This window comes from Vitis vinifera, chromosome 18 (assembly GCF_030704535.1).
Source record: "Vitis vinifera cultivar Pinot Noir 40024 chromosome 18, ASM3070453v1".
NCBI lineage: Eukaryota > Viridiplantae > Streptophyta > Magnoliopsida > Vitales > Vitaceae > Vitis > Vitis vinifera.
In genome coordinates this window covers 36,123,194-36,147,849 of record NC_081822.1, presented here as the reverse complement: position 1 = coordinate 36,147,849, position 24,656 = coordinate 36,123,194, and the positions used below count along the sequence as shown (strand labels likewise).

At 34.5% G+C, this 24,656-nt stretch overlaps 3 protein-coding genes and 1 non-coding gene across 10 annotated transcripts; all 4 read left to right on the top strand.

The window, feature by feature from the left end:
- The first annotated feature begins 1,991 nt into the window (after positions 1-1,991).
- On the top strand, positions 1,992-6,754 carry LOC100853816 (putative F-box/LRR-repeat protein 23). Of its 5 annotated transcripts, none has more exons than XM_059734825.1 (5): positions 1,997-2,230; positions 2,349-2,442; positions 4,333-4,445; positions 5,468-5,826; positions 5,974-6,754. In XM_059734825.1, the coding sequence occupies exons 4-5, from the start codon at positions 5,468-5,470 to the stop codon at positions 6,530-6,532; spliced, it is 918 nt and encodes a 305-aa protein (XP_059590808.1). In that variant the 5' UTR covers positions 1,997-2,230; positions 2,349-2,442; positions 4,333-4,445; the 3' UTR covers positions 6,533-6,754. The 5 variants fall into 5 exon arrangements, with proteins under 5 accessions (XP_059590804.1, XP_059590808.1, XP_059590806.1 ...); XM_059734823.1 differs by having other exon boundaries at positions 2,328-2,442; XM_059734824.1 differs by lacking the exon at positions 4,333-4,445 and having other exon boundaries at positions 1,999-2,230.
- Positions 6,755-7,017: 263 nt separating this feature from the next.
- On the top strand, positions 7,018-10,337 carry LOC104877452 (uncharacterized). 2 transcript variants are annotated; one of them, XM_059734827.1, is made up of 4 exons: positions 7,018-7,212; positions 7,719-8,170; positions 9,069-9,393; positions 9,790-10,337. In XM_059734827.1, exons 2-4 carry the CDS (start codon positions 7,793-7,795, stop codon positions 9,801-9,803), a joined length of 717 nt encoding a protein of 238 aa, XP_059590810.1. In that variant the 5' UTR covers positions 7,018-7,212; positions 7,719-7,792; the 3' UTR covers positions 9,804-10,337. The 2 variants fall into 2 exon arrangements, with proteins under 2 accessions (XP_059590810.1, XP_059590809.1); XM_059734826.1 differs by having other exon boundaries at positions 7,020-7,212; positions 7,694-8,170.
- A 1,818-nt stretch (positions 10,338-12,155) lies between these two features.
- Positions 12,156-17,927, top strand: LOC100854310 (F-box/LRR-repeat protein At3g48880). 2 transcript variants are annotated; one of them, XM_010667198.3, is made up of 4 exons: positions 12,335-13,273; positions 14,568-14,928; positions 17,001-17,320; positions 17,403-17,927. In XM_010667198.3, the coding sequence occupies exons 2-4, from the start codon at positions 14,863-14,865 to the stop codon at positions 17,848-17,850; spliced, it is 834 nt and encodes a 277-aa protein (XP_010665500.1). In that variant the 5' UTR covers positions 12,335-13,273; positions 14,568-14,862; the 3' UTR covers positions 17,851-17,927. The 2 variants fall into 2 exon arrangements, with proteins under 2 accessions (XP_010643992.1, XP_010665500.1); XM_010645690.3 differs by lacking the exons at positions 12,335-13,273; positions 14,568-14,928 and adding an exon at positions 12,156-12,325.
- A 1,737-nt stretch (positions 17,928-19,664) lies between these two features.
- LOC132253285 (U5 spliceosomal RNA) lies at positions 19,665-19,785 on the top strand. Its single transcript, XR_009465160.1, has one exon. It is a non-coding gene; the product is annotated as a U5 spliceosomal RNA (small nuclear RNA).
- The last annotated feature ends 4,871 nt before the right edge of the window (positions 19,786-24,656 follow it).

The following is a 24,656-nucleotide window of genomic DNA, read 5'->3' as shown; positions in this document are numbered from 1 at the left end:
GTGGAACTTGGTTTGTCTGGAAAGAAAGAAATGTGGTTTGGGGGTGAGAAATTTAGCTTTGATGAATAAAGCTCTCTTTAGTAAGTGGAATTGGCGCTTTGCCATTGAAAGTGAGGCTTTGTGGAAGCAAGCGATCAGTCAAAAATATGAAGTAGAGGATGGGGGATGGTGTACTCGAGCCATAAGTGGGATGCATGGAGTAGGGCTTTGGAAAGTTATTAGAAATGAGTGGTTGGGTATGAATAGCAGTTTAGCCTACCGCGTGGGTAATGGTAGGAGAGTGAGATTCTAGAAGGATAACCGGTGTGGAGATGAGCCCTTTTTGTGAGTCCTTCCTTTCTTTACTTGCCATTTCCCTGGCTAAAGATGCTTGGGTATCGGATGTGTGGAACCCAGATGGTGTAGGGGATGGTTGGACCCCTCTTTTCTCAAGGGCGCTTAATGATTAGGAAATTGAGATGGTGGAACGGTTTATGCTAAAAATCCAAGCCTTTAGGGTGCAAAGGGAGGACAAGGATAAGGTGGTTTGGATAGCATCTAGAAGTGGAGATTTGTCAGTCAAGTCGTTCTATTCTATTCTGGAGCCTAGAGGATCTGCTTTGTTATCTTATGATAGTATTTGGAGAGCGTATATGCCTCCTAAGGTAGCTTTCTTCGCTTGGGAAGCCTCCTGAGGCAAAATCTTAACTTTGGAGCAACTCCAGAGGAGGGGGTACTCTTTGGCAAATAGGTGTTTTCTTTGCCTTTCTGAAGCAAAAACGGTGGATCACCTTTTACTTCATTGTGTTAAGACGCGGGCATTGTGGAATCTTCTTTTTTTCTCTTTGGTGTGGCTTGGGTTCTCTCTAGTTTAGTTAAGGAAACTCTCCTTAGATGGCATAGAGCGTTTGTGGGGAAAACTTGTAAAAAGGCGTGGCAAATGGCCCCCTTATGTATATTTTGGTCAATATGGAAGGAAAGAAATTTGTTGGCTTTTGGGGATGAGGTGTTTTCACTCCAAAGGCTAAAACATTCTTTTATATGTAATATGTGGTCTTAGGTTAGGGTGTTTATAGTTTTGAACCCTTGTTCTCTTGTTAGCTTTTTTGAGTGGCTAGGATCTAAGTAAGGGTAGGGGTTGTTTTTTCCCCTTCCTTGGTTTGGAGTCTATGGACTGCTTTTGTATACTCCCTGTATACCTAGAGGGCACTAGTTTGGTGTCTCTTCTTTCTGTTTAATATTTTTCTCTTTACTTATAAAAAAATATATATATACTTAATAAGTTAAGGAAAAAAGTAGCAATTTTAGGATTAATAATAAATATGCACACATTGAGGTTCAAATATATGACCTCATGTCAAACAAGACTTTAAGACTATATTAAACAATCAATTTTCAAAATACTTAAAAGATTAGAGCTAATAATACATATCATGTACTCTAACATTGATATCATAAAAAGTCAAAAAAAAAAAAAAGTCAAGAAAAAAAATAAAATATCTTAAAATATCATCTCTATATTTTTCTTGAGAAAAGATGGAAAGATTTAGGAAAAAGTCCATTTTTGATCATAAATTTATTTATTTTATTTTAAATTTTTTTCATTAACACTTAAATAAAAGAAAATTTTTATAATTTTTCATATTTCTTTCCTTTTGTTTTTTCCTCTATTTTCTTTCTCAAACTCTATTCCAACAAAACATAGCATTAAGTTTTTCATCTCCTTAATTCAAATGTAACTAAATTATAATTAAAAATCTAATACAATCCACTTTGTATTTCCAAAATTAACTTCCAAGGATTTCCCATCTACTATTATTATTCTATCTCCCCTTATTTTTCTCCTTTTTTTTAACTTTCCCTTTCCCTTTTCCTTCTTTACTCTTCCTTTTTTAACTTTTCCTTTTTCTTCTTTACTCTTCAGCCTATCCCAGAAGAGAGCTTAAGCACTAAGCAGAAGGGAGCCCATGGTTGCTGTCATAGCAGATGCCCCTTGTCCACATTAAATTGACCAATTAATAATTAAACTAAGGAGAGGTATCCATTTCCAGACCTTCAAAGTTCAAATTTATATATCACTTTTAAAAGGGGATAAAGTTTTAATAGTGTATTATCTTAGTGGATGGGAGGAAAAATCATTTCCTTTTCGGACTACTCTCCCTTTAGTCTTCAGTCTGCAACCTTTAATCGCTCTCAAACAGAGATATCCCCATTACTGTTGCTGCTTCGGTTTCTCATAGATCAACTTCGGGTATGTCCATTATTTTACTTTTCTTCTTAATTTCTCTTCATTCGTCAAATTTTGCTGCAAATTTTTCTTCTTTTTTATTTTGGGTTTTGAAATTTAGTTGATAGACTAAGAATATTAGATCTGTGATGGTCAAAATTCCTCACGTTGAGTTGGATCTATATAAAGCTCTCCCCACGACTCTTGCTGCTTCAGTTTCGATCTCATCAGCTTAGGTATATCCATCATTTTACATTTCTTACTTCTCTTCGTTCATCAAATTTTGCTGCACTAGTTAGATCTATATGAGGTTCAAGCTTCAATCCATCAATATCATTATGTTTATATATATATATATATATATATATATATATCAATTAATTTCTTCATAATATGATCCATGAAAATCAATGATATTTAGCACACACTCTAAAGCTATGTTTTGGCTCTTGAAATTATTTAAAAGAAGAAAATATTTTAAAAATTATTTTCTATTTTTAAAAACATAAAATAATTTTTAAAAATTCATAACACTGTTTGGTTATTATTCTTTGTTTCCAATTTTTAAAAACAAATTAAAATAAAAAAACAAGTAAAAATTGTTTTTAACAAGTTTTAAAGATAATAAAAACACATGCATATTCTAATATTTCTCTTCTACATATAATTATTATTTTTTGATTTTTTTTTTGTTAAACAAATTAACTCCAAATTAAACAAGACATAATGTATTGGATTTGTTAACAATTCTACTAATTTTTAAAAATAATTTAAAATTTAAATAATAACCTCATTTAATACAAAAAAAAAATTATGAACAAAAATTGGTTTAAAACAACTCTATTGTTTCTTTTTTTTATATAAAATCATTATTTTTCGATTTTTTTTCATTAGGCAAATAAACTTCGAATTAAATAAGAGTTAATGTGTTGAATTCATTAAAATTTTATAAATTTTTCCATTAAAAAAATGAACTTCAAATCAATGTTTTTTATTGAATTTATTAATGAGTTTAATAATTTTTTAAAATAATTTAAAACTAAAAAATAAGTCTAATCATTGAAAAATAAATAAGAGAGAAAAACTGATATACCATGAGTCATGACTTCATTATTATTTATACATACAACAGTTTTTTTTAAAAAAAAAAAAATCACTAAGTAAATAGAATATAAATTGAGTAAAACATAATTAATGCTTTAACTTTTTTAATAATTTTTTTTCATTTTTTATGAATAATTTGCAATAGAAAACCAATCCAATTAATTATATATATTAAATCAAAATATTCTAAAATATTATGTTTAAAATTGAGTACTAAATGTGTGCATATATAATATAAAAAATTGACTCATTTATATATTAAAAAGGTAAAATTTTATTCGTTATTCATTTTTAACCAAAAAAAAATGCAAAGATATTAATATCCTTATGTTTCTAACATATCATAAAATAGTATATGTTCTACTAAAAATATAATTTATGATTTTATTATAATATTTCTATTTATGTTTTACTAAAAACTATTTATTTTTTTAATTAATTTGTAATTACAAAATTATTTTTATTTTCAATAAGGCTTCAATTTTTAAAAACATGCATAAGATCAAACAATAAATTAAAAATAATAATAAAATTAATTATTTTATTTTTATTAAAAATAAATATTAAAATTATTTTTATCTTATAGTAATTTTTGTTTCACTAGAATAAAAAAAATTGTTTCATAATTTTAAAAAATATATTTATCTTTAAATTATACGTATATTTAATTTTTATTTTTTAATAAGACTTAACTTGAATTTAATTTCATATTATTATAAATCAAATTTATAAAATAAAAGTAAGACATTATTTTTAAAAACAATATAAATTCTTTCATTCAAACAAGTTTCTTGTTTTTTTATTTTAAAAACCTATTTTTTAAAGTATCCTTCCAAACATCATTGTTTTAAAAAAAACATTTAAAAACTATTTTTTGTTTCCTATTTTAAAAAACAGCGCTTGTCGTAAAACTTTTAAAAATAATTTTTTTTTAATGGTGTAACTTGGTGGATGTGAGGAAAAATCATTAATTTTTTTTTTTTTTTTGGGCTTTGTCGCGGTCTTCTCTCTTTGGTCTTTAGTCAAGTCAACGAAGACAAGCCTCACTGATTTTATAACCTTTACCCTCTCCTTGGTCACTGAGATCACCCCACAACTCTTGCTGCCGCTTCAGTTTCTCACAGATTAGCTTTAGGTAAATCCATTATTTTGCATTTCTTCTTTCTCTTCATTCATCAAATTTTGTTGCAATTTTTTTTCTTCTTTCTTAGTATTTTTTTGCTTTTGAAATGTTTAATTTTAGTTGATGGAATAAAAATCTAAATTGATAATCAAATTCCCCATGTTGAGTTGGATCGATTTGAGGTTCAAGCTTCTATCCATCAACCTCATTCATACATATATATATATATATATATGCAATCGTTCTTTGCCAGTTGCTGCTTATTATTTTGTATGATATTATTGGGCTAATTTTTCAATTTTCAGTTTTGTTGGAAGATGGGTGTTGTTCCATTAATTTAGAATCTACTTTAGATCGTAAATTGTACCAAACAAAGCATGAGGCCTGTATGATATATTGGTTATTTTCACAAATTTTTTACATTCATTATGGACCAATTCCTTTAGAATCTCAATTGAGAATCGATGATATTTAGATAAAAAAAATTCCTTTTGTCTAGTTGTGTATGGATCCTTGGCATATTTGGGATAAAAAATTTCTTTTGTCTAGTTGTGTATGGATCCTTGGGCACATTGAATGCTGAAATCGATAATGAGAGTAGGAAAAATATTTCGTTCTATGTTCATTAGGGCATTTGGATTAGAATTAACAATAAGAATAAGATGTTGATTATCATAGAATTCAAACTTGTACTTACAAGGATTTTCATTATCCACTCTTGCACTTAGAATTTTGATTCATTGCCATTGTCGTTCTTATTCATTCCGACTTGGGCATTTAAATACTGAACACATCTTATGATGCATTAGTTCTATGTATAGTATAGCTTATATTCTCTATTCTCGGTTTTGTTTACCTGAAAATTGCAATATCTTAAGATATATGTGGTTTCATGGGGCTGTTATTTTAACATAGACTCGCATTTAACCTATATGCATGCAACTTTTTCTTGAAAATATTCCAACAAAAACCAGAATGAAATAGCATTAAAAAGACGGAAAATTTGGGATGTGATTTTTAATTTGCTCTCTTAGATGGAGGAACGAAAATGGGAGGCGTTAAACATGGATATTTTAGTGAATGTGTTTGGAAGAGTGGGAATGGAGTCGTTGTTGTTGGATGTTCCCTTTGTATGCAAGCCTTGGTATAAAGCGAGCCGCGAACCTCAGTGCTGGGAGGATCTTATTTTTCCTGAATACATCAAACCTGACGATATATGGGGAGAAGACAGCCCCGACAGGGGCTTTTCAGAGAGGTTAGTGACTACATATCAAGAAAACTTGTCTGTCACTGCATTCATGAGGTTCATAGTTAACCGTAGCTGTGGATGTGCCACAATCATCAAACTCCCCAAAGACTGCACCGAGGAGGCACTGGAGTATATTGCAAACGAGTAAGGCATCTTGGCTTTTACATTATTATATTGAAAAACATCATCATTTTGACTTTAAGTTATAGTTCTACAGAGCAGTACTTGTGGATCTTAAAATTTTCCAAAATTCAAGAAGTGGCTTCATATGAAGTGAATTGTGATTTGTAGGTGTCCCAGATTAAAGGCTTTGGATGTGGTTTTTAATAATTTTTCTATGGAAGATATTATTCCAAAACTAAGCAAGTGGAAAAGCTTGGAACTGATGAGACTAGGGAAATTTCATGTAGGGCTATTTCACATGAAATCTGTCCTACCACAGATCGGTCTTCACTGCAACAACTTCATTTGGCTATCAGCTCCACATGCCTCCATTGAGAAAGATGAAGCATCGGCCATTGTGGCCTCACTGCCAAGACTCAAGTACTTGGATCTACATTACTCATTTTTTGAGAAGGAAGCTCTAGTGATGATATTGCAGGGCTGCAAAAAGCTTGTTCATTTAGACGTCAGGAAGTGCTTTGGTTTTTGTGATGATGATGCCGAGATATTGGAGCTTGCTTCACATATTCCTGTATTCATGTGTGAAGGGTCGGGCATAATACCTGAGATAGGAACCAGTTATCTGCGTGACCGCAGGCTTGACCATGAGCTATACTGCGATCAAATTAATCACGATGACTGTGTTTATGATTTATTCGATTATGATGATTTGTTTGACGGTTTGTGATTTCAGTTGAGGTTCAGGTGGGCTTGTTAATAAGCTAAAGCGCTATGAAAAACTCGCTTGCGTGCCTCTTTATGTAATGTAAGACAAATTATTAGTGACTCTGAAGAGTTAATGCTGCTCTACCTAGACTGCAAAATATGCTAATATTGTTCGACTTTTGTGTAATGTCTTTATAAATATTGCTTTCAACTAAACATATAATTATATTTGACTTTTGGCTTCTATTGGTAATTGTCTTCCACTTTGTTTACTTGATATCTTAATGCAAAAGATCAATCATGCATTAAGCATTATCTGATGGAGCTTATGGGCATTGAGCATTGAGCCTTTTTTCTTTTTTCTCGAAGAAGAATTAGAATATGGAAAGTAATTCTCATAAAATAAAATAAAAAATCATGATGAGATATTACACAATTTAAAGAGGGATGTAAACATTTGTGCCTAAAAGGTTTTTCCCTTTTTTTTATTCTTCTATTTTCTTTTTCCTTTTGCTTTTCCTTCTTTATTCTTCAGCCAATCCCACAAGGAAGCTTCAGCAGGAGCTCCTTAGAATAAAGAACATGTGCTTTTAAATTGCAAAAGAAAATTCTCACTGATTTGATTAACTTTACTCTCTCTCTCTCTTTCTCCTCTGAGTTCTCCCCACTGCTTTTGTTGCTTCAGTTTCTCATCACCTTCAGGTAAGTCCATTGTTTTACATTTCTTCTTTCTCTTCATTTGTGAAGATTTTGCTGCATGTACTCAATATTTGGCTAGTGGTCGGTTTTTCTCTTTGGTTGAATTTTAGTTCACGGATGAGGTTCAAGCATCAATCCACCAATCCGGTCATTTTTCGAAGCGAGCAACCTCAGAAAATATAATATCTTATATTAATGGAGTAATGAAAATTGATGTAAAACAGTTAGAAAATTCTACACAGAAATGGGTTTGAGAACCCATTTATATTTGGGTTGGATTGCAGTTGTGGTCTGTGTGAATGATTTGTTGAAAATACTTACAGTTTGGTCAGTATGTTTGATGACCAATTGCTTTAAATTCTTGCTGAAAATCACTGAAATTTAGACAAAATTTCAGTCATTTCGATTACTTTTTCTAGCCATTTGTTATCTAAATTCTATATGCCCAATAGTTTCTCTAATATTGTGGCTCTGAATGGTATAGATTATGGCTGTGACGGGTGTTGCAGTGAATTGCTATTGGAACGGGAGAGTGAAAAAGGAATCGAATGATGTTGTTTACGAAGGTGCCAAGGTGAATGTCATGCCTATTAAGGTGTTCCATGGAACTACCTATGCTGGATTGTTGGACAAAATCTATGCAACCACCGCCATAGCCAGACAGAATTTTGAGTTGAACATCATATGCAGATATCCTATTTCTTCACAGGAGTATAAACCGATCCCTATAAAGAATGATGAGGGGGGGGAACTTTTGTTGGAAGTGCCCAGCAGATCTGGAGTGTACTGTGTAGAAATATATTTGGAGGAAGAACCAGCACCCTTACGGGTACTTGAAGCAACTGCTTTGCTAACAAAAGAGACTAATGCAGTGGAGGTGGGTGATGATGGTAAAAATAATGGGGAGACTTCATCCAAGCTCTCAAATGATTCTCCTAAAATTGACGACAACAAAGTACTGGTATATATATTTATGTTATTAGTTCTTTTATGCATGCAATTTTTCCTTTAGTGAAAACACACAAAAGCGAATGAATTCTATAACATTAAAAGTGTATTTTTCAGTAATTCCAAAAAACGTTTCTAGTTTTTCTAATATTTGAAAGATAAAAAATATGAAGTGTTAAAAATATTAGAAACGTTTTCTAAAATTACCACCATATGGAAGTTAAGGGTGTGTTAGGAAGTTGTTTCCATTTGAAATGTTTTTAATTAAAATATGTTCTTCAGAAATATTTTTAAGAGCATCATTTATCAAATGTTTTTTCAAGAAGTACTATAAGTGATTTTTCAACATTTTAGAAATGTTTTCGGAATTTTACTAAACATCTGAGTTTTCTCTAAAAGCAATTTTTATGATAAAAGAGTTTTAAATACTATCAAATACTCTCTCTATTTGTCATTAACCTTAGAAAATAGTACTTTTACTAAAAAAAAGCGATTTTGGAAAAGAAAAACCAGCCTTTAGAAAAAATTAAGAAAACATTTTTTAAAAAAAATTGAAAAGCACTTGTAGTGCTTTCCGCATAAACAATACTTGATAGGTGATTATTTCAAAAACTCTTTTATAGAAAACACTTCTAACTAAAACTACTCCAAATAGAAACACTTCCAAACTCACTAAGGTTGTTTTTATTTCCATATTTTGCTTTCTTCAAATTCTAGCCGAAGAATCTTGGTGGAAAACTGTACAAGGCTTAGTCCATCCTGATCATATCAACTTCGTAAGTGTGTGGAGTCCCAAACACCGTAACTTTCTTATAATGCCATGAATCTATAAATATAAATATATAGGATACATCTTATATTGAATTTGAATCCATGAAGAAGAAATAACTCTAGATGTTTCATCTTCTCAGATTGGGGATCGAAGAAAGTGGGAGGAGTTAAACATCAACTGTTTGGTGAATGTATTTCAGAAAGTGGGAATGGAGACACTGTTGTTGGATGTCCCCTTGGTATGCAAGTCATGGTATAAAGCAACCCTCCATCCTATGTGCTGGCAACACCTTATTTTTCCAGAAAACTTCGAGGCATTTGCAGACAGGATAATGAAGGAATATCAAAAGGAAATTCCTATCACTTCATTCATAAAGTTCATCGTCAATCGCAGCAGTAGATGTGCTACTACTCTTATGCTGCCCTACGCTGCAGTGAAGAAGGGTTGGAGTATGCTGCTAAGCAGTAAGTTACCTAAAATTTTCTATCAAAGGAAAATAATTAGACCTATTTGAGAACATTTTCAACAACAGTTCTCCAAAAATAGTTTTGGGGAGTTGTTTCAAGAAACAGTTCTTTAATGTTTTCTAAAAGAAAAGTCGATTTGGGAATTTGGAATGTTTTCAACTTATTTTCTCTGTTTCTAAATATTTCTTAAAAGTAACTTTTTTTCCATGATGCTTTATTTTCATACAATTATTTCTTTAAATGTCCTTTAAGAAACAAATAAGATACATTTTCAGAACATTACAAGTTCTCAAAAAACTATATAGAAAAAATTATCAAATATGTTTTTGAGTTAGAAAAACAGTTTTCCGATTTTTAAAACAGTAGAGTTTCTCTTTCTTTGCGTTTTTTCAGGTGTCCTGCTTTAAAGGTTTTCGGTCTCCATGGTTATCTATCTCTCAAAAATGCAAGTGTCATTCCCAAGCTGATCAGAAACTGGAAAAATCTTGAAGTATTGAGACTGAGGAGGGCCCCCCATTATGTACCAGAGATCCTCATTCAAATCAGTCGTCATTGCAAGAATTTCTTTCAGCTAATGCTTCCAAAGTCCTACGTCGGGGCCAATGAAGCGTCCGCCATTGTCACATATCTGCCAAAGATTAAGCACTTGTCTCTAAAAGGAGCAACCATTGAGAAGAAGAATCTAGTGATGATACTGCGGTGCTGCAGAGAGCTTGTGAGGTTAGACCTGAGATATTCCTTCATTCAGGTGTGAAGGATCAACCCATATAGACAATTATGAGGACAGACAACTCCAGATTGCTTTATGCAGAATGGAGGGGGACAATTTTTCTTTAGGTGAATGGGACGGCCCATTTGATTGGAACTTTGTGAGCTGAGTTCAGCTCGGCTTGTTAACCTAAAGTACTTGCTATGAGAAATTCCCTTGTATCCCCACCATATGTACTAAGCTGTGAAAAACCGAGTCAAAAAATAATAATAGGAAGAAAAGAATAAAAAACAAAAATGAAGAGGAAAAATGGAAAATCAAAGAAAAATGAAGAAAAATATAAATGAGATTTGAAGGAAATAAATTGTTTTTAGTAAATTTTGGAGGTATGTTTGATTCCCAATAAATTTGAAGGAAAGAAAATAGAGAAAAAGAAATAGAGAAAGAAAAGAAAAACCAAAAATAAATAAATTCTATGGAAAACTTTTCCTCCCTTTTTTTGAAATATTTTTTGGTACTTTTCATAGTATATAAATATAAGAAAACCATTTTCTTTAACTTTTCATAAATCAAACATAACATGAATTTATTATTCCTTCTTTATTTCATATATAAAAAATAAAATAAAATAATTTTAATTCATAACTATTTAAAAAGATTTTATTTATCACTTAAAGGATCATGAAGAATTTTTTTCAAAATGATTCATATCTCATATTATATAAGAAATAATTTTAATATATTGATTTATAAAATACTTTTATCAAACTAAAATAACAAATTAATTTTTTGATAATTTTATTTAATATTATCAATTAAAAAGGTATTTTAAGAAATAAATTTCTAACTTATGAAAAAGTGCATGCATTTTAAAATATTTTTAAATTGATGAAGATAAAACTTACTTGTAAAAGTTTGAATTCCTTTTTCTATATTTTTTCTTCAAATTAGTAAATCAAAACTCACTTTTCCCGTTAGAAAATATACACAAATCTTCCTTCATTTCCTTAAATAGCGGTTGAACATAAAAAGAGAAATTAAAACCAAGATTTGTGTTCATAATATGTATCGTGTACTCTAACACTTTATTTTATGTATATGGTCTTTACACGGGGACTTAATAAATTAAAGAAATAAAGTAGCATTCTTTAGGATTAATAATAAATATATGCTTAATAAGTTAATGAAATAAAGTAGCAGTTTTAAGATTAATAAAAAATACGCACATATTGAGGTTCAAATATATGACCTCTTGTCAAATAAGACTTTAAGATCATATTGAACAATCAATTTTCAAAATACTTAAAAGATCAGAGCTACATGTACTCTAACATTGATATCATAAAAAGCCAAAAAAAAGTAGAAAATCTTAAAATATCATCTCTATATTTTTCTTGATCCTAAAAGTCCATTTTTGATCACAAATTTATTTATTTTATTTTAAAATACTCTAACATTGATTTCATAAAAAGCCAAAAAAAGTAGAAAATCTTAAAATATCATCTCTATATTTTTCTTGATCCTAAAAGTCCATTTTTTATCACAAATTTATTTATTTTATTTTGAAATTTTTCATTAACACTCAAATAAAAGAAAAGTTTTGTAATTTTTCATATTTCTTTCCTTTTATATTTTCCTTTATTTTCTTTTTCAAACTTTCTTCCAACCAAACATAACATTAACTTTTTCATCTCCTTAATCCAAATGTGAATAAATTATAATTAAAAATCTAATACAATCCACATTATATTTCCAAAATTAACTTCCAAGGATTTCCCCTCTACTGTTGTTATTCTTTCCCCCCTTATTTTTCTCCTCCTTTTAACTTTGCCTTTCCCTTTTCCTTCTTTAGTGTTCCTTTTTTAACTTTCCCTTTTTCTTCTTTACTCTTCAACCTATCCCAGAAGAAAGCTTAAGCACTAAGCAGAAGGGAGCACATGGTTGCTATCATAGCAGATGCCCCTTGTCCACATTAAATTGACCAATTAATAATTAACCTAAGGAGAGGTATCCATTTCCAAACCTTCAAAGTTCAAATATATATATCACTTTTAAAAGGGGATAAAGTTTTAATAGTGTATTATCTTAGTGGATGGGAGGAAAAATCATTTCCTTTTCGGACTACTTCCCTTTAGTCTTCAGTCTGCAACCTTTAATCGCTCTCAAACAGAGATATCCCCATTACTGTTGCTGCTTCGGTTTCTCATAGATCAACTTCGGGTATGTCCATTATTTTACTTTTCTTCTTAATTTCTCTTCATTCATCAAATTTTGCTGCAAATTTTTCTTTTTTTTATTTTGGGTTTTGAAGTTTTGAAATTTAGTTGATAGACAAAGAATATTAGAGCTGTGATGATCAAAATTCCTCACATTGAGTTAGATCTATGAAAATCTCTCCCCACAACTCTGTAGGGACCCCTCCCTCCAAGCCACGTGGCATGCATCTTACAGTGACACGTGGCACGCATTGTCATCCGAGTCTTCCCATAAAACACACATGGCACGCTTTTCCAGACTGCCTCAAGGAAGATCAAACGACACTTATAAACATATCATCCGGACGGCTTACACAATACATCCGGATGATCAACATATTCCATCCGGATACAATGGTCCGGATCATTGACTGAAGTAAGCAAGTCTCACACGTTACCACTACAGCCTGTCATGGCCCACGTTCCGCCGCCTGCAGGGTGAGAGGACAAGATGAAGTGACAACAAGTCACTTCCTAGGATCATTCCACATGATCACTTCCCACGATCTCTGACAGCCGCATCACCTGCCACGATCCCTGTCAACCGTCCGTAGGGTGATGATGGCCACGCTACCACCTAATGTCATCATGACAACATAAAATATCTCCCCACCATTAATGAGAGGAACAGTACTCTTGGCACTATATATAAACCTTCACACGAAGAGGAAGGTAACGACCTGGTACCTGGTAAAAGGCCAACTGATTTATACCTCCCTCTCTAACCATGGCTAACAAAACCATCGGAGAGTGCGTCCGGACATCCTGTCCGGATGTCTTTTGCAGGTACATCGACTGAATCAAGAACCTATATTGGTTGAGGTCGCGCGTCCATCCATTTGGCAACTACGTGGAGCACCAGGAGCGCGAGGTATCAACAAACTCTTGCTGCTTCAGTTTCTCATCAGCTTGGGTATATCCATCATTTTACATTTCTTATTTCTCTTTGTTCATCAAATTTTGCTACACTAGTTAGATCTATATGAGGTTCAAGCTTCAATCCATCAATATCATTATATTTATATATATATATAAATTAATTTCTTCATAATATGATCCATGAAAATCAATGATATAAAAGCGCACACTCTTAAGCTATGTTTTGGAACTTGAAATTATTTAAAAGAAGAAAATATTTTTAAAAATATTAAGGAAAGATGAGGCAAAATACTACAAGGTTTTGCCCTTATTTTTCTTGAAAAAAGTAAGAAACTTTTTTAAAAAATATTATATTCAATGACTTTTTTTTCCTTCAACTTTTCCATAAATAACCAATTAGGATAGAAGTTTTACAGATTTTCGTTACCACCTTTTTTTAAAAAAATATTTTTCCATTTTATCTTCTACATCTTAAAATTTTTTAGGAGCTAATTATACTTATAAAATAATTAAGTTAGGTGCTCTAATTTCCATGTATAGCTTATATTTTCTATGATGTTTATTACTTATAAATTATAATGCATACATTAAAGTTATATTTAGTTCTCAAAAACTTTGATAGGAAGAAAAAAAATGGGAGAGAATAATATAAAAGAAGTAGGAAATTAAATTTGATAGAATTCTTTTTTATTTAATTGTCAATGATAAAAATTTTGAGAAAAAGAAAATTAAATGTTCAATAATACATTTTCTTGTGATTTTTAAGCTATGCATAATTGATTCTCAAAAAGTTTGAGGGAAACAAAATGAGGAGGAAAAATATAAGCAAATAATAGGATAATATAGAAGTGGATGGAAAGAAAAAAAAAAAAAATATATATATATATATATATATAATAGGATGAAAAGAAATTAAATCGTCAAGAAATACAATTTCTTGAAATTTTCATGCCTATCTTTTCTCATCTCTCGGTATTTTTCTTGCCTTTTCCTAGATCCAAATCTAAGAATTTAAAAAAAAAAAAACATTTTTTCCTCCATTGCTTAATTCCTAACAACATTTTTTTTCCATGACATATAAACATAAGATGTTTTTTTTTCCTTTTGTAGTATTTTTTTTTCTCTTTTCTAGTACTTTGAATTATTCAAACATATTAGTACTATCCAAAGCAAAATCAAAGAGTCTTTAGGATGTAGTTTTTTGAGATTGTTAATTATAGGTTTATTTTCACCTAGAATCCCATTTAACATCCCACAAAGACTGATGTGAAATAGCATTAAACAAGATGGTGAGTCTGAAACATAAGTTTTTTTATTTGCTCGATCAGATGGAGGGACGAAAATGGGAGCACTTGAACATGGACTGTTTGGTGAATGTGTTTCAAAGAGTGGGAATGGAGTCATTGTTATTGGATATTCCCTTTGTATGCAAGTCATGGCATAAAGCAAGCCGCGATCCTCAATGCTGGGAGTATCTTATTTTTCCTGAGTACACATCAAACCTTATGATATTTGGGAGGAAGACAGCCCTGACAAGCCCTTTGTGGAAAGGTTAGCAATGGAATACGGAGCAAACTTGTCTATCACTGCATTCGTGAAGTTCATAGTTAACCGCAGCTGTGGATGCGCTACAATCATCAAGTTCCCAAGCCTCTGCGACAAGGAGACATTGGAGTATGTTGCAAACGAGTAAGACATCTTAAATTATCTCTAACTAGGAAGTCCATGAAGAAAAACCATTACTAACCAACTAGCATTTCTCAGCTTTTGCATTGTTTTCATCTTTCATAGGTATTAATTGCAATATGCTACTATTGTTTTGAGTCTTGTGTGATGCCTGTTTGTAAACAAACTGCATGATATAATTAAATTTGGCTCTTTTAAGTGTATTGGTAATTTTCTTCCATTGTGTGTATACTTGTATCTTGATACAAAAGGTCAGTCATGCATTGAGAAATCTTGTGTGGAGCTTATGGGAATTTAAGATCAAAGCCAAGTTTGCATATGGTCAGTATGTCTAAAGATACTGCAGTACGAGTGATTGTGTGCGCTTGAAATATTTTACACTAATTTTTTAATCAAGTTTTGTTCATCTCATCTGAAAGTCCATTACTATCTAATAAGAGTATCTTAAACCTTCTATTATATTTAGCATCATACTACATTTAAGAGTTTTCGTTTGGATGACTCATGCATTCTCCGACTTTAAAGTAGTTATTACATCCAACATGAAAAGATAATATCAAGAAAGGATTATTTATTGTGCATACTTTGATCATTAGAAGTAGTTTGAAAAAGTTAAGTCCTCATTTTCTAAGAGATGAATATATATCACTTGAGGAAACCACGAGCACCAACCAAAACCAAGCCATCCATCAGGCCGTCTGATTCAAGGTGAATCATTATATCCGAAGTGTTATCTCACATGTGTTTTTACTTCATATCTTAATTTATTTTCTGAAGAGAGCTTTTTGAAAAAATTTCTAAGCTTAGAATATTGCATTCATCAATTCATTCCTTGATTTGATCCAATTTGAAGATTCATCTTCATCTTCACTAGAGTGATTTTGGATTTGGTGCGAAACTTGGGAGCTTTAAATGATTTGCTATCAAGCTTGCATTAAAGAGGCATGTAGAAATTCCATTCGTGATTAATCTTTGATCTTGATGAGCTAGTAAGCCTTTTCCACTAATAGTGTTTTTCTTGATCAGTGGTGTTGTGATTACTTAAAATACATTTCTAATTATAATCTTAGAAGAGATTTTTTAACATAAAAATTCTTGTTCTTTTCACAGTTTGATTCATCTTACCACCATTAATTGCAATTTCATTTTGTTCGGTTGTTTCATCAAATTAGCTATTAATAGATTAAATTTGGTATTGCATGTGTATTGAAACCCACACATTGGATATTAACAATAATTTAAATTTTCTTTCTCATAAATTTTTTATATACAATCAAATAAAAAATCTTTAATTAAAATTTTCGTCTTTTTTCCTTTCTTTTTCCTCTATTAGTTTTTTTTTTTTTTTTCAAACTTTCTTCCAACCAAATATTAAGTTTTTCACCTCCTTAGTCCAAATGTAACTAAATCACAAATAAAAACTCACTACAAATCTAAGTCATATATATTTTCAAATTTCACTTTCAAGGATTACCCTTTTATTCTTATCCTTCTTTTTTACTTTTCCTTTCAACTTTCTCCTTTTCTTTCTTTACTCGTCGGCCAGTCTCGGACGAGAGCTTAAGATCTAAGCAGAAGTCTTCCTTTTAAGATTCCATAAGAGCACATGGTGGTTGTCCTAGCAGATGCCCCTTGCACTTCCTCAATAATTTAACCAATTACTTGTACACTACCGAGTACAAGAAGGCAGCACATAGTTTTCTTTGCAGAGTTTGCCATTAATTTTTTCCCCCTCTTTCATTTTTTTTCTCTTCTTTTTCTTTAATTGCCTTCTTTTTACTATTTCCTTATCTTTCTTCTTTTCCTTTTCCCTCTTTGTTTTTCAACCAATCTCACAAGGGAGCTTAAGCACTAAGGAGAGGTTTACCCTTGTAAGTTTTAATAGTACAGCTGCCTCTCTTTAGTATTTAGTCAAGTCAGCAAAAAAAAACTCACTGATTTCATCACCTTTACTCTCTCTCCGGCCCTCTCAAATCGGTTTTATATATACTGAGATCTCCCCACTACTATTTCTGAGGAAAGTGTCTTCGGTGGATGACCAGTCATATGTTAAATAATTTCATGCATTTGCTCAGATGGAGGAACGAAAATGGGACGAGCTAAACATGGACTGTCTGGCGAATGTGTTTCAGAAAGTGGGAATGTTGTCATTGTTGTTTGATGTTCCCTTTGTGTGCAAGTCATGGTATAAAGCAAGCCTCAATCCTATGTGCTGGCAACATCTTGTTTTTCCTGACATCAACCCGAGTGATATGGGCAGGCAGATCCCAGTAAGGTTACTGATACAATCAACTTCAGTGGTAAAGTTAGTAGTCAATCGTAGCAGTGGATGTGCTACTACTCTTGCGCTGCCGAAACACTGCAGTGAGAAGGCACTGGAGTATGCTGCTAAGAAGTAAGTTATCTAAAATCTTCTGTCAAAAGAAAACAAGTCTTCCTTGCAATGAATTGATGATAAGAATTGTAAAATTTTTCAGGTGTCCTGCCTTGAAAATTCTAGTTCTGCATGATTTTATGCCTCATGAGTCATCAATCCTTATTCCAAAACTGATAAGCAAGTGGAAAAATCTTGAAGTATTGTCACTCAGGTGGAGCTATAATATGGCAGACATCATACCCCAAATTGGTTTTCATTGCAAGAAGTTTGTTCAGCTAAATGCTCCAAACTCCATCATTGGGAAAGATGAATCGTCGGCCATGGTGACCTTTGTGCCAAACATTAGACACTTGTTTCTAAAGGGATCAGGCATTAAGCAGGAGAATCTAGTGATAATATTGCAGGGCTGCAAAGAGCTTGTGAGTTTAGACGTCAGTGACTGCATTGGTTTTAAGGATGATGATGCTGAGATATTGCAACTTGCTTCACATATTCCTGCATTCGTTTGTGAAGGTTCAAGGATTTTAATTCCTCAGTTGACAGACTAAGCAATATTGATCTATTTTCTTTTTCTCAAATTTTTCAATATTCAAACATAGGATTAATAAATATTTTTTATCCCTCATCCAACATTTGGTTCGTGGAAAATTTAAAAGAAAATAGGAAGGAAAAAAAATGCAATAAAAAATTCAAACAAATCCACCGAATGTTTTCAAAAGTTAACATGCCTGTCCTTGTTTGTTCTTCTCTTCTATATATCTTTGACCTTTTCCATTCCTTTTTGGTTTTCCCTTATCATTTTCCTTCGTTACACTCCAGCCAATCTCACAAGAGAACTTAATCACTAAGGAGAGGTCTCCATTATCTAAAATGCATGGAGCAGGAGTACTTATTTGGTTTTAGGTCGCTTGATAAAATAAGGAAACAAACAAGTGAGGGAAGTTTCAAGCAAAAAGTTTCAAATCTATAGGATCTGTGTGAAACATTTTTTAAATTAATTTTTGAAAATAATTCTTAAAAACTTAAATATAAAAAACACTAATCTCCTAGCTCAACATGCATCCTTTTGGATAAGATCTCATGTCACATTGAACCAGCAGCCGGCCCAATAAAAAAGGTTAGGCATGGTCCCATGATGGCTAACTAAGCAGGTTCAACCAACCCATCCACCATCTCCTCAGAAACAGTAATTGATCATTAAAAATCTACATTAGGCGTAACCATCAACATTGAATGTCATGAAATTAATCAACCAGTCACCCATTGACCCAGTCAAAGTCCCTACATTCTAGAGTGAAAAAAAAAAAAGTGACATTCACAAATGACTCAATCACTCAAACCCAATTCTCATTGCATATCCACATACCAATTTGGCAATTCTCATGCACCCCATATCTGTGTAGGAATAGTTGTAACAATCATCATCCAATCAGGCCTCTAGAGTCCTTTCACATCTATAAAATCAACTCCTATACTCAGCTCAAGAATGCCAAACATAATAAAACCAAATTTCTGTCAAGAATCTCAGCAAACATCTTACATGCATTACCATTCTCCAAACTAGTGCTAGCCGAGTCATAACAAACACACTGAACATACATGAATCTCATTCCTCATTCTAAATCCCAAAACCATGCTCATGATGATGAGAGGAATGATGTATTGGCACAACCCAGCAGCACCTTGGCGTGAATTGTAAGACTCAACGGAGTGATAAGGTGGAGTATAACTATGGAAGTGATAAGGCTGAAAACTCCCACAATTCATGCTACAATAGTGGAGAGACGTTGAAAGATGAAGAAGTCTCAATGGCAACAACTTCCACCCGAAATGGTAGTTTGACTAGTTAAGGAATTATCAACAAACTGATTGAAGAAAATCCCGGATTCAAAACAGAGCATATCTTGTAGATTTTAAATACTTATCTTGTAGATTAAACAGAGAAAATCCCGGATTCATTATCTCAGCTTTCTGGTGTTTAAATAGAGGAAGTGGTCCTCTGTATGTTTTTAAGAAATAAGAAACAAGTTGTTACACCTCCAGCCGTGTTCACGTTACACTCACTCCTTCCTTCTTCTGTTTTTTCAATTTTCTTCTTGATGTGGTGTTGTTTTTCACGATAAAAAGAACCCAACAAGCATAAGACTCTGAAGAAAAGAAAGAGATGCGCTAGCTTGTAATTATATGGAAGATCATGAGAGTGGCCAAGTGATAGGTGTGAAGCACAGTAAAAAGGAAATAGCTCTCAGACTCGATAACGATTTCAAGAAAGAAATGGAGGGGTCCCACATCAGGTAGGGAATAGAATGACTTGGACATAGATTAGCATATAACTAAGAATTTAAAGCCCTTCCAAGCCATGAAGTCGTGTGGTGAGCACAAAGTGAACTATTTTTTTGCCTTTTACTAAAGAATATCGTGCGTTCCCCACATATTGCCACATAATACTTCTAAAGCTTTGATTGTATTGCACTTAAAATGTAAGCCTATTTTTGAAGGGAGTGCTCCCTGTTGGAACACTCCCTAGTAATATTTAATCTTTAAGCTTTGATATGTTGCACTTAAAATGTACCAATGTTAGGAACAGTTTGCAAAAGGAGTCCTAACTTTCCTTCTTGGATTCGTTTTAGCAGTAAGGGCTTGTCCTTCCTTTTGGAAGGAGCTGAGACCTATTGCTTTCTCAAAATGGGGGAGCGATTCAAAAAAGCTTAGGCGGAAAAGGGAAGAAGATATCAAATGGAATTGCGCTTTAACCAAGCAAGTCGGTTTTTGTTTTGCACGGTCTAGGATGTAGAAGGTAAGAAATTCTCATTGGCTTTCCCCGAAGGCAGGGGAGTGGTTAGAGGTTAGCAACTTTTGGCTGGGAAATTAAGAAACTTGGGTTTCTCCTTAGGTCAAAGGGGTAACAAGCACTTAGCCTCTCCTTCGGAAGGGAGAGGTCTTAATGGGGCTAGTATCGGGAAGAAGGACCTACTTCCAGAGACAGATCTTACTGGTTCTACTGAAATTTGGAACGTTGTATGGTTAGAAACAGAAAATGAGGTGATTGATAGTAAAATGAGGTTTTGAGGGGAAACTTGGGGTGGAAGGGGGGGAGGGTTCTGATCAGCCCCCTTTCCTCGACTCCCTTAAGTCTTGGGCACAGTCCAGCTGGATGTTGAGAGGAAATCTTCGCTTGGCTTTGTTAGGAGGCCCGTTTATACTCTTTGAGTTTGAAGATGTCGTTGAAGCTGAGAGGGTGTTGCACTCAGGGGTCAAGTGGTTTAAAGGTAAATGTCTTCTCTTGGATTAGTGGAAACCCTCCGTTGGTTGTCTCACAGTGGACAGGAAGAGCCGAGAAGTGTGGGTAAGAATTCTGGGGCTCCCTCTGCACCTTTGGGGGATGATTTTTTTCAAGAGCTTAGGGGATGCCTGTGGCCGCTTTATGAGTATTGACGAGGATACGATTGAACACCGGAACTTGCAGTGGACCAGAATCCTCATCGAAGTAAGATGGTAGAATTTCCCGAGCTCTTTGCAACTAGTAACAGGTTCTATATGTTTCGCGGTCCAGTTATGGTGGGAGACTGCTCCTTGGATCAGTGAAGTGCAGCCTTCTTGGAGTTGCAGGGGAAGAAGGGGTAAGGTTGAGGGTGAGGTTGGGTCACGCATCTTCCTGAGAGTTGCAAAAGTTTGCATTGGGAAAGAGGTTGGCCAGGTATCGACAGTTGACCCGTTGCCCTCTACTAAAAAGGGAAAGGACTTTGCTCCTTTCCTGAGAGGAACAGCTACAGGTACTGATAGGAAAGGGAAGCTCAATGGTGCGGGGGCTTTGGGGGCTCAGTTAGGCTCAGAGTTAGAGGCCCCTACTTCTGATTCTTAGGCTTTGGGCTCTGCTTTTGGTGGAAGCCTCAAAAGGCTTTCTTTAGGTTAGGCCCAGCTAGAAGTGGGTCGTGCCTATTCTTCAAATGGTGGGGAGACTTTTCTTTCTTCCCTCGGAAGTCATCTTCACGTTCGGAGCCCTAGACTCCCTCTCTCGGCGATGGGTCCTCTCTCGGTGACGGGTCATTCGCAAGACACTATTCACTGTGTGTCTTTCCCGACGGGTCCTTCGCAAGGCGTTGATCCATGTGCGTCTCTTCACGTTTGGAGCCCTAGACTTCCGCCTTCGCAAGGCACTGTTCACTATGCGTCTTTCTCGACAGGTCCTTCGCAAGGCGTTGATCCCTGCGTGTCTCTTCCGACGGTGATCACAAAGCCTCTTGCTGACATCGCTCTCTTAGATGAAGTCCTTAGATTCCAAAAAAGTACGCTTCCTCCGTCTTGTTCTTCTTGGGGGGAAAGGTCATCTTCTTCTTCTACTCCTTCTTAGGTGCTGTTTTCTAATTCTTTGGGCGAAGATCGTGGAGGGTCATCCTTGTGCTTGAAGAGTTTGGGTGATTCTCCCGAGTGAGAAACGGGCGCGCTGGAAACAAGGGTCGACGTTGTAAAGGGGCCTCTTTCCATGGTTCTTCAAGATGGATCAAAGGTGGTTTTCCCTGAGAATGCTTCCTCTGAAGAGGATACACCGTCCAACAAAGAGCTTTCCAATTTCAAAGATTTTAGTAGATTTTTGGGAAGGTCGATTGAGGGGTAGGAAGAAAAAATAGTTTTGTTGTTAAAGAAGTTGAAGAAGATGACTGGTGAGGGGACACTCTGTAAAAAAAGAAAAAAGAAAGTGGTGTCCGCATCGCGCTCTAAAAGGGAACTGAAGAGGTTGGATTGTTCGGTTAGCTATGGAGAGCCTACGAATAGAAGAAGTGGCAGGAGCAAATGGGAATTGATCCCTGTAGATTGATGAAGATTAAAATACTTGCATGGAATGTTAGAGGGCTCAATGACAAGGGAAAAAGATAGATGATTAATTTAGTAGTTAGAGCCCAAAAGGCAAATTTAGTTTGTTTTTTAGAAACAAAGGTGTCAGAAAAGCCATCAAAGATGGTGAAAAGCTTGGGCGTTGGAAGGTTCATGGATTGGAGGGTAGTTGATGTTGGGGGTGTCTTAGGAGGCATCCTGGTTTTTTGGGACAATAGGATTCTAGAACTCTTGGAGTTGGAGCGGGGTGTTTACACCATTTTAGGTCACTTTAGAAATGTGGAAGACGACTATATTTGGGTATTCATTGGTGTCTATGGACCAGTCCTTTCAAAGGCAAAAGAGGAGTTTTGGGAAGAGTTGGGCGCTATCAAAGGCCTGTGGGATGAGCCCTAATGCGTTAGGGGGGATTTTAATTCCATTAGATTTTCAGGAGAAAGAAGGAATGGGCTTAATCTGACTACAAAGATGAGAAGGTTCTCTGAGGTCATCGAGGAGTTGAATCTAAAGGATCTGCCATCTTTCGGTGGTCAATTCACATGGTTTAGCGGTCTTAATTCTCAAGCAACTTTTAGATTGGATCGCTTTCCAATCACCAACGAGTGGGAAAATCACTTTTCGAGTGTCTTTCAAAGTGCTCTCCCTAGAATTACCTCTAATCATTGCTTCATTCTCTTGGAGGGCGCGGGGGGTTAAAAAATGCAAGACTCCCTTTTGCTTCAAGAATATGTGGCTTCAGTCAGATGGGTTCAAAGAGCTAGTTTGTGTGTGGTGGACAAGTTACTCGATTGTAGGATCTATCAACCACTGCTTTGCTAAAAAAACTGAAAGCCCTTAAAATAGATCTAAAAAGATGGAACAAGGAATTTTTTTGTAATGTCTCTTCTAAAAAATCTAAGGCTCTTTCTCGAATTCAGTTTTGAGATTCAAATGAGAGTCTTAATCCCATATCCTTTGAGGAAGCAGAGGCTCGTTTGGGGGATTTGGAAGAGTACAAGAAGTGTGTTTTAATGGAAGAAACATTTTGGAGGCAAAAATCCAAGGAGACATGGCTAAAGGAGGGGGATAAGAATACCAAATTCTTTCATAAGATGGTCAATGCCAAGGCGAGAAAGAATTTCTTATCCAAGGTGAACATTAATGGGGACTCCCTTACTAGTGCGAAAGATATCAAGGATGGGGTGTGTAGGGCTTATAGGACTTTGTTATCGAAAACTGAGGACTGGAGACCAAGAATGAGGAATTTATAGTTTCATGTTCTGGGGACAAAAAGGGTCAGAAGCTTAGAGGAGCCTTTTTCAGAAAAAGAAGTTTTTGAAGCCCTTTACAGCCTCTCTAGAGATAAAGCGTCTGGTCCAGATGGGTTCACCATGGCTTTCTAGCAATTTTCCTAGGATTTTACCAAAGCTGAGATAATGGCCTTTTTTGGTGATTTTTTTCACCTTAGTACTTTCTAGAGGAGCCTAAACTCCACTTTTCTCGTCTTAATTCCAAAAAATGGGGGTGCGGAAGAGCTAAAAGACTTTAGACCAATAAGCTTGGTTGGGAGCCTTTACAAATTACTCACCAAAGTCTTGGCTAATAGGTTGAAACAAGTTGTTGGGGAAGTGGTTTCAGAGTACCAGTATGCATTCATCCAGAATACGCAGATTCTGGATGTCGCTCTCATTGCAAACAAGGCAGTAGACTCCAGGCTGAAGGTTAACATCCCTGGACTCCTTTTAAAATTAGACATTGAGAAGGCATTTGATCATGTCAATTAGGATTGTCTTATTTCAGTTATGTCCAAGATGAGGTTTGGGCAAAAGTGGATAAATTGGATTAGTTGGTGCATCTCCACAGCCAACTTCTCAATTTTAATTAATGGGACCCCTTCAAACTTTTTTCGTAGCACTAAGGGGTTGAGACAAGGGGATCCTTTATCCCCTTATCTCTTCTTATTAGTCATGGAAGTTTTCAGCCAGTTGCTCTTTAGAGCCAGAAGCGGGGGCTACATTGAAGGGTTTAAGGTGGGAAACAGTAATGGAATAGAAAGGGATCTGTTCCACCTCCTGTTTGCTAACAATACCCTTTTATTCTGCAAGGCCAATAGTGTGCAGTTGTGTTACTTGAGTTGGGTGTTCTTATGGTTCGAGGCGATCTCTGGGTTAAAAGTGAACAGGGATAAAAGTGAGGTTATCCCTGCAAGAAGGGTTGACACTTTGGAGAATATCATCTCAGTTTTGGGGTGTAGAATTGGGAAACTCCCCTCTTCTTATTTGGGCTTTCCCTTAGGTGCTCCCTTCAAATCTTCAAGGGTGTGGGACCTAGTGGAAGAGAGATTCAGAAAGCGTTTGTCCTTGTGGAATAGACAATATCTTTCAAAAGGGAGGAGACTTACCTTGATAAAAAGTACCCTTTCAAGCCTCCCTATTTACCTAATATCTCTTTTTGTCATTCCGTGAAAGGTGTGCGCAAGACTTGAAAAGATCCAAAGAGACTTCCTGTGGGACGGTGGCGCTTTAGAGAAAAAGCCACACTT

Excerpts from the sequence above, each read along its gene's own strand:
- LOC100853816 (XM_059734821.1), top strand. The coding sequence starts at position 2,102 with ATGGGAGGAAAAATCATTTCCTTTTCGGACTACTCTCCCTTTAGTCTT. Across the intron at positions 2,231-5,467 it reads TTCTCATAGATCAACTTCGG|ATGGAGGAACGAAAATGGGA; the intron begins GTATGTCCATTA and ends TTGCTCTCTTAG. Across the intron at positions 5,827-5,973 it reads CTGGAGTATATTGCAAACGA|GTGTCCCAGATTAAAGGCTT; the intron begins GTAAGGCATCTT and ends TGTGATTTGTAG.
- LOC104877452 (XM_059734826.1), top strand. The coding sequence starts at position 7,697 with ATGGCTGTGACGGGTGTTGCAGTGAATTGCTATTGGAACGGGAGAGTG. Across the intron at positions 8,171-9,068 it reads TTGACGACAACAAAGTACTG|ATTGGGGATCGAAGAAAGTG; the intron begins GTATATATATTT and ends TCATCTTCTCAG.
- LOC100854310 (XM_010667198.3), top strand. The coding sequence starts at position 14,863 with ATGCGCTACAATCATCAAGTTCCCAAGCCTCTGCGACAAGGAGACATT. Across the intron at positions 14,929-17,000 it reads TTGGAGTATGTTGCAAACGA|ATGGAGGAACGAAAATGGGA; the intron begins GTAAGACATCTT and ends GCATTTGCTCAG. Across the intron at positions 17,321-17,402 it reads CTGGAGTATGCTGCTAAGAA|GTGTCCTGCCTTGAAAATTC; the intron begins GTAAGTTATCTA and ends AAAATTTTTCAG.